We start from the raw sequence: 17,260 nt of genomic DNA on the forward strand, positions 1-17,260 counted from the left end.
GCCGCCATCTTAAAGCAGTAGACCTTTTATTACGGCTCTTTTGTAGAGAACCTTCCTAACGAACCTAAGTAACTTTTTATCTAAAATACTTCTAAATTGGCAAAATCTTGACTTGAAGTCAAAATCAACAAAAAAAATCAACAAAAAGTCAAAATGAAAGTTTTAAAACTTTCATTTGTCGAAAGTAGAGAGAAGGGAACTAATGCAATAATGGGAGCAATTTTAACAACTTTTAACAGTTGATTCAGGGTGAAGGGTAAATTAGGGTAAAGAATTGGGCTCGGGCCAATTGTACCAAAAACCTTCACAAAAAAACTTCACATAGTGTGGCCAATGTTTTTTTTTTTTTTTGAGGAAAAAAAAAAGTAATTATCACCAATTACTTTGCCAAGTAACTAATTACTCTTACATTCAGGTAATTGAGTTACTAACGCAATTACTTTTTGGGAGAAGTAATTTGTAACTATAATTAATTACTTTTTTTCAGTAAGATTAACAACACTGCCCCCAAACACACAAACACACACACACAAACAAAAGTCAAACTCCCTCTATGACACATGTGGCACCTTCAGAACAGATGGCTATCTTGTATTTGTTACATGACAGGAGTGTGAATTTTTTTTTTTACACCCTGGACTAGTCACCAGTCAGTTGCAGGCACAGACACCAAATTGTATTCACATTATCATCAATGGACGGTGGAGTCGGTGGAATTTCGTGGGGCAGAACAAAATTGAGTAAAAAAGAATCTGCAATATAGCAGTGCTGCCCTAACTAATCCACCTGTCACATGGGGGGGGGGCGGGGGGGGTATACATTTGGGAATAAAAAATCCAACGCAGAAATGATGAAAAGGGCCACTTCGGGACAAAATTGGGCAACAGTTCCAAGTGGTTTGCGTCATTTTGTTTAATTAGTTATTATACACCAACAAGCTTTATGGCTGAGAACCTGTAGTCTGAAACAAAATGTGTGAGAAAATGTGTTGAAGACCCCCCCCCCCCCCCACCCCAAAAGTCAAGGGTGAGCTTTTTATTTTTTTAAATCCACGATTTAAGAAGGTCTGCTCGAAATAAATTGCCTACTTTTTTTCCCCAGGTGCAGGTGAGCATGTGGTAAACAAAAAAAGCACAATAGAGGAGTTAATAGGATTTTATTAGTTTCTATCTTGGATTAAATGGCAAAGGGTGCATGAAATGATGGTATGTTGTACAAGTTCAAGTGTTTCAGACACTAAATTGCCAACATGGCTTTTCACCTAAAAGCCACAAGAGCTCTTTGAGGTTATTTTACCCTCTTTTTTGTTAAGAATTTGAAATGCATGAACATTGTGATCATTGCTGTATTTAAGCGCCCTGGTTCCGACTACATTCATCGCCCCCAAAAGGCCCCTCACATTTCAAGTGAGCCACTATAAGGTTGCAAGGCAAACTAATGTTGACCCTTTTAAAGATCACTTTGGTATTGCATGTATACATAAACAATATTTTTGCACAGAAACAAAATGTACAACTGTATAAATATACAATTCATCCACCATGTTTGATGGCTAAAAACATTCAGAGAGTGACCGCACCACAATATTGTGATGGATTCCTAAGGAGAAGAAAACAAGTCAGCACCGTGAGCCCTGCAGGAGAGTTTAACCCACGGGCTGAAAAGCACAAAAAAAGAAAATCAATTAAAAGGCATTTCAATAAAACCCCTTCACACTTCAAGTGATTTAAGCACAAAAATCAAGGCAAAGTAATAACAAGGCCCCCATAATCAATGATAAAAGACGACAGAAGAAAAAATAAAAAAAAAGGTTCCCTGGAGTGCAGACTTTTTTCATTTAAGATCAGAAGAGTGGTCCGAGCCAATCAATCACTATGGGCCGTGGAACATCACGCAGGAAAAATGAAGGAAAAGCAAGGTACCTAGGCAGTGATATGACAAGGAAAAGGCGGAAGAAGAATTGATGGTCAGGGTAGGAGGGAGATCGAAAAGGTGGTGGTCCACTTGTATGCTCATGAATGAACAATGGCCACAAATTGCTTGTGGGGTACATGTCACTTCTTAAAGCAGAATAAATACACTTGTGTGGCCTAACAGCTACTTTTCCCCACTAAAATTGTGCGCCAATGCTAACTGGAAGCAAGTGTAATCAACTTAGCCCCCCAACTACTTGTCTACTTCATGTCAGGGGCTTGAATAGGACAGGAGCAAGGAGGTGAGGGAGGGTGTTGCCGAGAAAGTGCTCTACTGTTCCGATGGCGGTCATAAACCTTTAACCATGATCTTGATGTCAAAGCGTCCCTGGTAGCGGTCTTTGTCGCTGTAAGATATGTTGTCGCCGTAAACTTTGCACTCAACACGCAGCTCTTCGTTCCTGGTCAGGTTGGTGAAGTGCAGCGCCACAAGCGGCTGCAGGTACTGGGGTTGGAGCAACTTGCCGTAATACGGGTAGTACTGCAGCGGGAAGCCGCCACCTATGCCGTAGTAATCGATCCTGCCAATTTTCCCAGCATCTTCTTCTCTCTGGAATGGTAGGGGACAGGAGGTAGAATCATTAAGTACCTCAATTATAACCTTAGTCAGGGAAATTCAATTGTCACTGCACCAAGATTCACACATATAAAAAAAGAATCAGCAAAGTACAATCAAATAGGGCATCACTGATGAAGATTTATAGAAATTTTAATCTAAAGGAGAACACTAAACAAAATTGGACAGATGGCAAATCAGTTATTCTCAGTGTGGTACGCATGCTCCCTCTAGTGGTATGTCAAATTACCTCAATATGAAAACTTGCAAACATTTAAGAAGAATGTCCTGAATAAACAAGCATAAGCGGATCTTAAGGGGGCCCCCCCATGGTGGCCAAAAAGTGTCATTGCATGTATTTGATTTTGCTATATATATTTTATATTAGGGCTGTCAAAATTATCGCGTTAACGCGAGGTAATTAATTTTTAAAAATTAATCACGTTAAAATATTTGACGCAATTAACACACATGTCCCGCTCAGACAGTATTCTGCCTTTTGGTAAGTTTTACAGCAAGGTTTTTATTGCTGTCTAACAGCGAACTCTTGTGGTCGCTTTGCGACATGGTTTATTGCTTTCTTGCCAGTTCAATATGGCTGCACGACGTCTCGGGCTGATGCCTACATTGTAATGTTGTGCTCATATGATCCTTGGACAAGATTTGTCTGTAAGTATGGTTGTTGTAAAGAATGTACATATTATGTTAGTAAGCGAAATGTTACATTTTTTGTATGAGACGCTTTTTGTTTATGTTTAGTGAACCTGTATAGCGTGCTAAGCTAACGTTGTTGCTAATGCAATGCTTGAGTACCTTTTTTTTTTGTAGTTTCACTACGGTCTAAAGAGGACAGTGGTTTGAGGCCATTTTATTAATAAATCAGATGGAAAAGGAAGAAGTCTGATTATTAAGGCGTCGTTCACTAGCCGTCTAGCTTTGGAAAAAGTAGACGCTTCGGAGTGAGGACAGCATAGACAGATTAAATGACAGTAGAGTGAAATGCCCACTACAGTCCTTATGTACCGTATGTTGAATGTATATATCCATCTTGTGTCTTATCTTTCCATTCCAACAAATTATTTTACAGAATATATATATATAATTTACAGAAAAATATGACATATTTTATAGATGGTTTGAATTGCGATTAATTGCGATTAATTATGATTAATTAATTTTTAAGCTGTAATTAACTCGATTAAAAATTTTAATATTTTGACAGCCCTATTATATATATATATATATATATAAATATACACACACACACACACACACACACACACACACACAGGGGTGCACATAAGTGGTCCGCATGCGCGCATGCATACTGGACGTAGACAAACGCGCTGGCCCTCAACGGCTTCCATACGCTTTTGCATACCGATGGCTGACCACTGTATTTGCGGCGGACACGAGAAAATAACTTCTCAAAATGTCGAAGAGGCAGGCCACACTGAGTAATTACTTCCGTGTTCCCCAACCCCCGTCAAAAGACAGACAGACGACAGAGACGTCACCGGAGCTACCGAAAAAAAGGACTTTTGCTGAAAAGTGGCTACAGGAGGTACCATGGCTAGAAGCAAATGATGCTCGCACGGAAATGCGGTACAAAATGTGCCGTGAGAATCCCAATGTCGCCGATAAGAGCAGCGCATTTTATGTAGGGTCAAAGAATTTCAGCCATCCAAACTTTGAAAAGCACGAAAAAAACAGCATGTGGCAATTAAGCAAACTACCGATGTCAAACAGGACCCCACTCGCCCTATGGACAAGTGGCGGAATAGGGCGGAATAAAGGTAATGAACAGCGACATGCACTGACAAACGTGTTTTTGCTAGCATTTTACAAAGCTAAACATGCACGTTCAATGAGGTCTTATGTGAAGGACATCACACTTTTAAAAAGGCTTGGAGTTGATGTGGGAGCCGCATAATGCCCTTTATTTTGAATTGATGCTTTTTATTTCTTTACATTTCACTTCAAAGTAATGGCAATTTTGTTGTGCCAGTTGATGTTAATCAAGCATTAATTGTTAATATAATTAATTAAAGTTAATTGGCTCTAAGTAAAGCTTGTCATAAATTTATCGCATCAGGCGGGTCGGCTCTCAAGCTCAATGAGGAAGGACCAAGTCACATCTCCAGGTCCTCCTCTGAGAACCTGGGCAAAAAAATTATGTGCACCCCTGTATATATATATATATATATATACACATATATATATATATTGTAAAACAATAAAACTGCAACAAAAATGAATGAAATAAACAAAAAAATATATCTTTATAAAGGGTCAAAATTATTTTTCGAACAGATCGTGTGACTAGCACTGTAGACAGTCATTTGCTTTGCATATAATTTTCACTCAAAAAAAAAAAAATAAAAATAAAAATAAAAAAAAAATAGGGGAGGGCAATTTTATTTTTCAAATGATTTTTTTCTTTGATTGAAGCAACTTTTTTAGGGACTGAATGATTTAGACACGAATGTCCCACCTATAATATGGCCCAAGCACAAAAAGGATTGCTTCAATCTAAGAAAATGTTTTCGATATAAAATTAAGTGTTCAAATGCAAATTTTTCAATCTCAAATATTTTTTCACATGATTGAAATTTTTCTTTTTTTTGATTGAAGTGATTTTTCTTTTTGAAAAACATTTTTTTTGAAGCAACTTAGTCGTCGATTGAATAATGAAGACAAAAATGTCCCAGCCAAAATGTGGCCCAAACACAAATCAACATTACTTCAATCAAAAAAGTTGCTTTAGTCAAAAAAAAAAAGACAAAAACAAAAAACCTTGACTTCAATCCCCCCCAAAATAAATAAATAAAAATCAAAGAAAAATAGCTTTCACATGCATTTTTTTTTGAGTTTCAAATTTATTTTTGCAACCACTTTTTTTTTGTGATTGAAGTTACTTTTTTTGATTGAATAATAAAGACACATATCTACCTCTATATGGCTCCGCCTAGTGGATACAATTTTTGACTGGGATAACTACATTGGCACGACACCGGCAGGCATACCATATTCAATGGATGACGATTTTGGCGAAAAGTATTGCCTAAGCAGCCTGATTTAGAATTCCCCTCAAGAATGATGGGAAACAAAAAACACGGTCAACTTCGTACTAAAAATATTCTCGTAAGTTAATTTTAATGCTGACACTGCGTTTCGGGGTCATCATGTTATAACCCCCCCCCCCGCCCCAAAAGTCAAACTCCGCTTATGTAAATAAGTGGTACCTTAACTTAGGAGTGCCTAAAGTTGTGAATGTGAAGATAGTTTGCCAATTTATTTTGCTTTTCAAGAGAACTTGACAAAAAGCGATATTTTCTTGCTTCCTAACAGCAACGTGCATCTTGCCTTCCCCGCACGTGCTATGGACAGTGTCACAAAGCAAACAGTTCTTTGAAAATAGAGCCAAGTGTGCTTGCTTCAAGGTTTTTATTGCCACTGTTAGTAGATGTTTACCATCACAATAAACATCAGCGTTCACATTGTGTATTTAGCTAAACCTCACATTACCATAACACCGAGATAATGCAAAATGTCACCAATTAACTTATAAAATTTGCATCAATACGATGGTAGTCGGGAGCCATCAAACAAATGATATTTTAATACAGTGTACACAACAACAGTGACGACTAAGGCATTAATTGGGATATAAATATAAATTTATAAATGAATAAAATGGTTATTAAAATTAAATTAAAGAAACACACACTGGTTAAAGCCTCAAGTAACACTCTAAAGTTATCCGTCCCCCTGTAGTATTTAACTCATTGCATGCCGCTGATGGAGACGCACGTCCAATTCATTCAAACTGGCCGTGAATGCTTACATTTCAGTGCCATTGATGGCGCTCGACGTCCAATTCATTTTGACCGGGAGGGGAAAATTGTTCACTGTACATTGTTCATTCGCCCCTCCCAGTAAAAAATGTATTGGACGTCTTGTGCCGTCAATGGTAGCCAATAAGTTAAAGGAGTGCCCTCTAAGGGTTTAAAAAAATATCTTTATGCATGAGAGGGTTAATATGCTAATATTTATACGCTCATGCAAAGGGAAAGAACCATTAACAATGATTATAACAAACTCCAAAGCAGTCAATATGCATTATATGTATGCATAAACTTTCTATTTCACACTGAAAGGAAGGGGGGGGAAAAAGACAGTAAGATGAAAACAAACGCGCTAATAATACTCACGTCCTGCAGTCATATTCAAACAATGAGGGCAAATTGAAGGGTATAAATATGGATAATATAAACGTATATTACATAGGAAAATATGCATGCTACAAATTGCAATACATTACCCTACAAGGAACATCAGGGATGAGGCTTTCAAACGAGAACTACCTTATTGGTGCAGTAGATGGGGATCACATTGGGCTGCGCTTTATGTTGGGCTTCTTCAGGGATGCTTTCATTTGAGACAGGGGGCTACACACAAAGCAAATTAACAAGTTGAAAACATCTATTTTATGCCTACAAACATTAAAAGAAAACATTATGTGCAGTTCTTTTATGTTTTTTGTTGTTGTAGGATTTACATGCTATTTGGCCTATATCGTCCTCGAACAAGAGGACAGGATAAATGCCTTAGAAATTGCTCACCCGAGGACGGAAGTTAACGATCCGATTGAGTTTCACAATAACGCAGGGCTGGCCTTTGTCAAAGCCGAAGTCCTTGTCTTTGTCCTCCAAGCCAGCGCAGGGGCCCAGCAGGGTCCTGGAGAAGCGGCACGCTTTTCTGACGCCCGCATCGCCCTCCAGGTCACCACGGTTCTTGTATTCCATCGGCTCATCTAGAGAAGACATCAACTGCATATTCCAAAAGACCTGGGAAGTTTTTTTTGGGGTTCATCTTTTGAGGCATACCTCCACAGTCATCAAAGTGCATCTTGTTGAGCTGCTTCTCATCATCGTACTTGGCCAGGAAGTCCCTCAAGGCTTTAGTGTAAGTCAGGTAAGTCTCCACTTCTTTAGGGTTAAAGAACACTTCTGATTTGTCGCTTCGTGGGGTGTGCGAGAGGCCTGGGTGAAAAAAAAAAAAAAAATCAATTTGCATTACACTAATCATACATACATAAAGTGGGGCAAATAAGTATTTAGTCAACCCCTAATTGTGCAAGTTCTCCCACTTGAAAATATTACAGAGGCCTGTAATTGTCAACATGTGTAAACCTCAACTATGAGAGACAGAATGTGGAGGAAAAAAAACAGAAAATCACATTGTTTGATTTTTAAAGAATTTATTTGCAAATCATGATGGAAAATAAGTATTTGGTCAATACCACAAGTTCATCTCAATACTTTGTTATGTACCCTTTGTTGGCAATAACTGAGGCCAAACGTTTTCTGTAACTCTTCACAAGCTTTTCACACACTGTTGCCAGTATTTTGGCCCATTCCTCCGTGCAGAGCTCCTCTAGAGCAGTGATGTTTTGGGGCTGTCGTTGGGCAACACAGACTTTCAACTCCCTCCAAAGAATTTCTATGGGGTTGAGATCTGGAGACTGGCTAGGCCACTCCAGACCTTGAAATGCTTCTTATGAAGCCACTCCTTTGTTGCCCTGGCAGTGTTTTTGGGATCATTGTCATGCTGAAAGACCTAGCCACGTCTCATCTTCAATGCCCTTGCTGATGGAAGGAGATTTTCACTCAAAATCTCTTGATACATGGCCCCATTCATTCTTCCCTTTACACAGATCAGTCGTCCTTGGTCCTTTTGCAGAAAAACAGCCCCAAAGCATGATGTTTCCATACCCATGCTTCACAGTGGGTATGGTGTTCTTTGGATGCAATTCAGTATTCCTTCTCCTCCAAACACGAGAACCTGTGTTTCTACCAAAAAGTTCTATTTTGGTTTCATCTGACCAAAACACATTCTCCCAGTCCTCTTCTGGATCATCCAAATGCTCTCTAGCGAACCGCAGACTGGCCTGGACGTGTACTTTCTTCAGCAGGGGGACACGTCTGGCAGTGCAGGATTTGATTCCCTGGCAGCGCATTGTGTTACTGATAGTAGCCTTTGTTAATGTGGTCCCAGCTCTCTGTAGGTCATTCACTAGGTCCCCCAGTGTGGTTCTGGGATTTTTGCTCATCGTACTTGTTATCATTTTGACGGCACGGTGTGAGATCTTGCATGGAGCCCCAGATCGAGGGAGATTATCAGTGGTCTTGTATGTCTTCCATTTTCTAATAATTGCTCCCACAGTTGATTTCTTTACACCAAGCGTTTTACCTATTGCAGATTCAGTCTTCCCAGCCTGGTGCAGGTCTACAGTTTTGTCTCTCGTGTCCTTCGACAGCTCTTTGGTCTTGGCCATAGTGGAGTCTGGAGTGTGACCTACTGAGATTGTGGACAGGTGTCTTTTATATCAATAATGAGTTAAAACAGGTGCCATTAATACAGGTAACGAGTGGAGGTTCGTTAGAAGCAGACCTCTTTGACAGCCAAAAATCTTGTTTGTTTGTAGGTGACCAAATACTTATTTTCCACTGTAATTTGGAAATAATTCCTCAAAAAACAAACAATCTGATTTTCCCCCCACATTCTGTCTCTCATGGTTGAGGTTTACCCATTTTGACAATTACAGGCCTCTCTAATCTTTTCAAGTAGGAGGACTTGCACAATTGTGGTTGACTAAATACTTATTTCCCCCACTGTATGTGGATGTGAGGTTCCAGTATTATTTTGTCCACTTGGGGTCGCCATCCTAACATTCCATTATATACTGTAAGTACTGTACAATGTATCTGTGCCCTAAAATGTGTTTATCTTTAAACAATGAGAGTTTACTTGGTGATCAACGTGCAAATTGGCCAATGACTGATTAACCTTGACCTTGTCTTGAGTGAACCTTTTTTGCATTAATTTCTGTGCAACCCTATCAGCTATTTGCTAAAAAACTCACTTTGTGATGTTATTTTTCAACCCCAAGATGACACTAGATAAGGGTGTGGGTCTCAGCTGAAAGAAAACTTTTTAAGTCTTGAGAAAACAGATTTAGCCCGGCTAGTTTGAGTCCCAGCTGCATTACTCGCACACCCTATAACGGTAATTTACAGTAGGATTAGTTTAAAATAATGTTTGATCAAAATTTGGCTATTTAAAAAAATGAGTATTCAATGTTTATTTTTGGTATTCTTAATCCTTTATTTGCTTATCAATTGCAAGCCCATTTAGCCAACTTTGGTGAAAAACATTTCCCAAAATACAAAGAGATAGACATCACGTGGTTTGTTGCCATGTAGAATTGTACAGTTGAGACTTTTTACTGTGAGCATGGACCAAACCAGGGAGAACAACAAGCGCATTGTTCCAAGGTTCGCTGCTGTCGCTCTTCATTAGCTTCCATTACGATTACCACATCCGCCAAGCTGTGCAAGAGGACTGCATTTGTTTCGGAAACTATCATTACATTGAGATGCATATCTGTGCACGAAACAGAGATGCATCTCATGCGTATACATTATGTACTGTATTCTAGTTTCCATAGTGATGTTTTAATAGTTTTTGCTGAAAATAGTTGACGGGATGGGTATGAGTTGGGCAAGTGATCTAAAATTAACTACTATTTTGCAACTGATATTACAACATTAAACCGCACAGATAAATTATATTGGCAAAATTTTAAATGACATACATACACTATTAATCTTTTTCAACTTAGAACGACATGAAATAATTGGTAACTTGCCATTACATTTTTTATGTATTCGTAATTTACAAATTTTAAACAGAAAAAGAAAAAAACAATATCAATAAAAACAAATGCCCAGTTCCCAAATTAATACAATTTAAACATATTATAGAGTAGGAGTGTGACAAAATATCGAAATTGTAATATATCATGATACTTTGTATCCCAAAAGGTTATCGATATGGTCCTGCCAAGAATCCAGATATTAAGTTTTAAAGTTTTAAAAAGGTGTCAATGTTTAAAAAAAAAAAAAGACTGGGAACATTCGTACATTAGAAATAGGGCTGCAGCTATCGATTATGTTAGTAGTCGATTAATAGATGATCTATTTAGTTCGAATAATCGGATAAGGAACATAAAAAAATTAAAATACCTGAGCTGAGCCTCACACGGTATATTATATATATATATATATATATATATATATATATAAAAAGAGGATCTACTGTATGTACAACAAAAGAACAATTGGCTAACTTACACAGCAAAAGTCCACTAGCTTAAATGCAATAAAATGCTAACGCTTTTTTACAATGCTCTTAACAAATGGGTCAGACACATATTCCCACAAAAAAAAAAAAAAAAGGCTAACTATACCTTTAAACTAAATTAGGAATGCATTCAAAAAAATCATTAGCTCAAATGCTTATGTTGGTCTTAACAGGGAGCAGATGGATTCAGGCATGTAAAATGAGGCAGGCTAGAGGGCTGTGTATCTACCCAAATCAATAAAAAATAAATCCAAATCCTTTCAAAACAAACCATTAAAATGCCACTTTAATTAAACGAATACTCGAAACAGCAAAATTTAAATCTTCTAATCGAATACTCAAGTTAATCGATTAATCATTGCAGCACTAATTCGAAACCAGAGCATTCGCAGTCATTCTGTCCGATTTTCGGGGCATTTACAGGTCACTTGCTGTTCATTTACAGGTCATTTCCTGTTGAGTGAGTCTCTGCCGATTCATTTGGATGATTCCCAGGTCACTTCCTGTTCTGTAAATAAACTGGAAGTGACCCATAAAATACCCCAAAATCCACAGGAAGTAACTGAAAATCATCAGGCAAATGACTTTAAATGGCCAAAAATTACCTCATTGCTTGGCATTGGCTGCCACTGACTGACATAGACATTCAATCCGTTTGAAGTGGGAGGGATGGCAGCGAATGGACAAATGTTCATTTGCTGCCACCCTCCCAGTTCAGATGGATTGGACGTTTACTAATGATAAACCCATTCCGATTCACAGGAGAAGCTTGTTTTTCTGTTTATTAGTTGTTTGTGGAATATCCTAGAATTATTTCCTGACCAATGTATTGATAATCGTTGTATCGCCATATCGTCATAATCATCGTCATCGTGAGCTTTGAACCGCAAATCGTATCTTATCGTGAGGTAACAAGAGGTTCCAACTCCTATTGTAGAGCATCCACGTTACAAGGAATGCAGTGATGACAACATTAGTGCTACAAGTGACATTCAAGTATGGCAACCATTTAACTAGTTTTAGAAACACAAGTTTGTCACCTTGATGTTTAGGCTGTTTTACCATTGTAGACTGGACACAAGAAGGCTTAGCATTATGACTCTTTCTCAATTGCTGTATGGTGGAAACCATGATTTCAAAATTGGTATATTTCTTCTGTATATTACTATTATTATGCAATGTAAACTAAACCAACTTAAAGAGTTGAAAATAATTCAAGAACAAATCCATGAATACTTCTATAGCCACCTTTCACGCAGGGTTAATCACATAATTGTAGGGCTGCAGCTATCGAATATTTTAGTTGTTGATTAATCGATGGACTAATTAGTTCGAATAATTAAGTAATCGGATAAGGACCATGAAAAATTAAAATACCTGAGACGAGTCTCAAACGGTATTTTTTTTTTTTTTAAATGAGGATCTATGTACAACATAAGAACAATTGGCTAACTTACATAGAAAACGTCCACTAGCTGAAATGCTATAGAATGCTAAAGTTTTTTTTTTTTTTTTTTTTTTTTTTTTACAACGCTCTTAGCAAACGGTCCGGACACATATTCCCACAAAAAACGGCTTAATATACCTATAAACTAAATTCTGAATGCATTAAAAAACATTAGCTCAAACAAAAACTTGGCTTACGTTGGTCTTAACAGGGAGCAGTTGGATTCAGCCATGTGAAAAGAGGCAGACCAGAGGGCAGTGTATCCACCCTAATCAATAAAACTAAATGCAAACACTTTCAAAATAAACTATTACAATGCCGCTTTAATTAAACGAATACTCGAACCAACAAAATTTAATTCGAATATTTTTTCTAAACGAATAGTCGAGTTAATCGATTAATCGTTGCAGCACTACATAATTGTTTGATGTATTGCGTCACAGATGGGTGTTTATACGGTCTGTGGCTCAGTGTGAGAGCCAACAAGATAAGAACACGTAATTTTCACAAATGACGGTGTAATAATTTCTTCTCATTTAAAATTAGCAATTGAACAAGAGTTTGGGGCGTTGTATTAATGTTTGTGTGCAAATATGACAGCGTTATAGAGTATAACACCAACTTGAACAACGGAGTGTTTCGGACTCAAGCATCCCATTTTCATAAAAAAATAGTCATTTTGGAGGTGAAAGAAAAGCTATAGTGAAGACTAATTCTCATTATGTTTATGACTCCGAGTAATTTTGTCAATGAGTCTAATTTGACTATTGTCTTACATTTATGTACTTTGTTTTCATATAGCCACATTGGGTTGTTTGCAATAAAGCTTCGCCATTCGTCAAGCAAAGCGTCTGTCTGGTGACTAACCAGGTAGGCTAGGATGCTAATTTGATCTTCCTGGTTCTTGCTCAATAAAGTCTCCTTCTTCTGCAATCCAAAACAGCCTCCATTTTTAGTTTGCTTACTCACCCGCGCCACAAAATTATTAAGTGGAAGATGAGAACCTACATGATTACCTGACTGGCGTGATCGGGGAATTGTAAAAAACAAACAATATGAATACAAGAGGATTATCATATTGTACGACAGACTATTATAGCAAATTACAATGTATGCTAGATATATCAAACAGCTATGCCACCAACTAAGATACAGTACAGTGGTACCTCGACATACGATCACTTCGTGACACGATCTTTTAGACATCCGGCGTGAAATTTGACTCGCCATTTGATTCTACATCCTACAACATGCTTGAAAAAAGTGAGGCTTACAATTGAAATGAAGATGGAAATGATAGAAAAACATGAGTGTGGTGTGCACGTCCGTGAACGGGCCCGACAATACGGCCGTAGAATGTCAATGATCTCGATGATCCTCCTCCGACCTCGGTTCGCTAGTCTTTATAAGTTTACAATTATTATGATTGTAACATCGCCCAAAAAAATTACCAGCGTCGTCAGGTTTTCAATCATTTATTTCAGAAGTTGTGCAACACAACATGCTTACTGTCCGCCGCAGCTGAACAAGAAAAGTGAAAGTAAAAAGTCCTCTCTCACTCTGTCATGTCAGCCACGCGGTGCATTCAGGTACATCAGCCAAAACACATACGCCACATTAGAACTCGATTATTTACATTATTACAGGTATTATTATTATTATTACTACTATTATTATATTATTATTCCTATTTATATTCATCATTTATATGTTTTGCTCTGTGCAATTGCTATTTGCAACAGTATTTATTAAGGATTTAGCGTAGGTTTTCGCGCTGTGGAACGAATAAATGGAATCATAATGTATTCTTATGGGAAAATCCTGCTCGACATACGACCATTTCGACTTACAAACTTGGTATGTAGAGGTACCACTGTACTCTAAGTTCTTAGAGCATGAAGAATATACAGTATAAACATAGCAAGATTCATGCTACCTTAGCTAGAAAGTCCAATGTTTTTCCATTTTTTGCTCGCCTAATCCTAGTAGAAGATTGCATGATATGCTGTAAGGTTAAATGCACTAAGTTCTCTTAAATCAAGATATACAGTGATCTTAAATTCAAAGGGTTTATAAACAATTTGAAGCAACCACTTGTAGCCTCTTTTTGTAGAATTGTTACCCATCTGCCAAATTGCAGCTAGATATATTCCATTTCTTCTAGAACTCGTAAACTACGCACTCGCAAGTCAAGATGCCATTGTGATTTGCAAAATCCAGTGACCCCGCGCAAGCAGGACGCAAACTTACCAGGGGGTGCAACTCTGTCCTGCCATGTGGGCTTGTAGTTACTCAAGGTGAGCAACATGGCCTGGATGGTGCCAATGAAGATTCCGGCCAAACATCCATAGAAGATGACATAGAAGATCAGGATTTTGACTGCGGGAGGAGAGAAGCGGGAGGGCGCAGTCACAGTTGGAAAAAAATCACAAGGTCAGAAAGACGTTTGAAATAACCAATTAATCTGCCCAGAAAAAAAAAAATCCAGGCCCTACTCATGGCGTTCACAATATTTCCAACCTATATTGATATTACAATTGATCCATTTGACTGCTTTTAATTCTTAAATCATGTCTTTAGGAACAAAACTAGTCAGGCAAAAATGTATTTGACTCTTCGGCTCACTGCAGTCTATAACCTCACTCGTACAATCCCTCAAGGCTTTCTAAACACAGCCATGCCATAGCATTAAACATTCGATGACTGAGGTGGCAACAGCCCATACAGATTTGAGAGTCCAACTGAGAGGCCTGAGGATTTGTAATGCTGATGCAGGCATGAGGGTCACGGTCATCCCTCACACGTGAGGTACTGCAGGTGAACAATTTGTGAAAAAAATGATCACAGAGGATACAAAATGAGGTAAAGCAGGTCACGCCGCCCCAAGACGACTTCAATTTTATGCTGCAGGAAGCAATGTCAAAAAGGACATGGCAGTCAGACTCCATTAATAAATCACGCATTACTTCTTTGATGACTGTTTCAAGATACCTCTATGTGGGCTTATCTCTAATGAGCTGCCGCAAGAAGATATAGTAACCAGAAAAGTATGCATTCTACCCACTATATAAAGGTTACCCAATGTCTTTTCTTGTGCAGTGAGGTAGAACTAAACAGCATCATGTTGAAATACCATTGGAATATTTAACTCTCTCTTGAGGGGTAGGTCATGAATCTTGCCGGCTAATAATTATTCAAAATAAAGGCTACCATGTCTTTATCAGATGGATGGTGCATATTCCTTCTGTTAATGTACAGGCAGCCTCTCACAGCAATGTGTGATGCTTCAGATTTTTTTTTTTAGATCCCAGAAGGTCGAACATGAGACATTCACCTCCTCTAAACATACATCAAGCATTCCCAGTGAATGTGCAGCACAGCACAGGACTTGTGACATTGAGAGAAGCTGCAAGGACATGCGCACTGGCGCCTCACAAGAAACTCGAGAAGGTCGGAGCCTTAGTTAATCAGTCGTATTGTGCGTTAAGATTACACAGACATCTGATCGGAGGAACTTGATACGGATCGATAGTCCTCCCTTCAATCTACTCCACTTTCGAGCAAGGCCAAATCACCTTGACTCACCTTGGATTGTGATGCATTTTTAACCCTTTGACGGGGCTCCGTTTTGTCAATTAAACCGCTTGACGTTCGGCACAATTTTTTACAAGATGCTTAGCTTTAGGAATAACTAAAAATTATGGATATGGCTTGTCCATTGCGGCATAACGGGGCGGGTTGTACTTGAACGCAGCACGGGGAAATCAAACAGGTGGAAAAAGCACGAGGCGGCTCATACTTACACCAACTGCCTCCTGTACGACCGAGTAGTTCTCCTTTTTCCGAATCCCACAGAAACTTCTTCCATCCACCATCGTCGGTCTTTGGGGGCATTTTTACAGATTTCCTTAATTTTTTGTTTCCTTTTGATATTAATACAGTGGAGACCTTCCGCAGTTCCGAAGCAGAGTCACCCACTCGCGTCTATTGGAAGGCTTCCAAATATAAAGAGTCCGGTTAAGGAGGGTCCCGCCCCCCCTAAACGCCCCACGGCTTACCTACACAAGGAGGCGGATCGGCGCTGACCAATCAGGAAAGTCAAAAGCCTGCGTAACAATGACGTCACGATGACGGCCAGACAACCTATGGAGTCAGGACATTTTCTAGAAAGAATTAAAAAAAAAAAAAAACTAAATATATATCCAATACCTGGATTTCATGATTATTAACTCTTGGGCTACTACTGACGGCAATATACTTTCAGTCCACTTGGAACTTGCGTTCGCTTCCATTCCTCCCAGTCCAAATGAATTGGATGGCTATTAAGGGTAAGGGTGTTTTAATAGTATAAATGTTCTTTTTTACTAACTACCATAGCACATACTCTGTGATTCCAATACACATACTTGGGCTGGCAGTGAATGAGTTAATTGTCACATCACAAACTCAAGGCCCGGGGGTCAGCTCAGGCCCAGCACATAATTTTTCTATGGCCCACCAAAGCAAATAAAATGTGTGTACTTTATGTTCCCTGCTAAATTTATTTGTTCTTTTCATTTAGGTCCTTTTCATTCACTTGTTTTTCCTACAAATTGGTCGTGCGCGTTTCCGGCTGAGTCGTGGGACACTGGAGGGCGCAGGGGACGCGAGCGGCCGAGCACGGCGGCGTGGGCTCTGCTCGGCGAGCAGCACGGACTCAACGGCATCGTCCGCTGCACTGGTGGTCCCGGTTGTTCAGCTCGGTCGTCCGCCGCCTGGCATCCTGGACGTCCTTTTGGTTGTCTTTCGCCGGTGCCCCGGCTGTGCGGCTGTTCGTTCCGTTGATTCGTGTTGGGGGTCTTACCAAATCCGCGTCTGCCCTCCAGTGGCCAGTTTTATTACTTTAAAATGGATTTTCAGCATTATGCTTTGGAGCTAGGTTGAATCAGAACCGAGAGATGTCTCTTGTGAAAAAAAAAACGTAAAAGATGTATAAATACGTCTTTGGGACACTGAAAAAATTAAAAATAGAACATATTTATACGTTTTTGGGTGCAAATTAGTTAAAGATGAAGTAATCTTACTTAATCTATTTCT

The 17,260-nt window shown here is 38.8% G+C and overlaps 1 protein-coding gene across 1 annotated transcript; it reads right to left on the bottom strand.

Annotated features, from left to right (window-relative positions):
• Window positions 1-1,139: 1,139 nt before the first annotated feature.
• Window positions 1,140-16,182, bottom strand: atp1b1b (ATPase Na+/K+ transporting subunit beta 1b). The gene is made up of 6 exons (XM_057817591.1): window positions 15,988-16,182; window positions 14,435-14,563; window positions 7,419-7,574; window positions 7,155-7,345; window positions 6,897-6,980; window positions 1,140-2,523 (listed from the first exon to the last, which is right to left on the bottom strand). The coding sequence occupies exons 1-6, from the start codon at window positions 16,076-16,078 to the stop codon at window positions 2,263-2,265; spliced, it is 912 nt and encodes a 303-aa protein (XP_057673574.1). The 5' UTR covers window positions 16,079-16,182; the 3' UTR covers window positions 1,140-2,262.
• Between the last annotated feature and the right edge of the window lie 1,078 nt (window positions 16,183-17,260).

This window comes from Corythoichthys intestinalis, chromosome 2 (assembly GCF_030265065.1).
Source record: "Corythoichthys intestinalis isolate RoL2023-P3 chromosome 2, ASM3026506v1, whole genome shotgun sequence".
In the NCBI taxonomy this organism is placed as follows: domain Eukaryota; kingdom Metazoa; phylum Chordata; class Actinopteri; order Syngnathiformes; family Syngnathidae; genus Corythoichthys; species Corythoichthys intestinalis.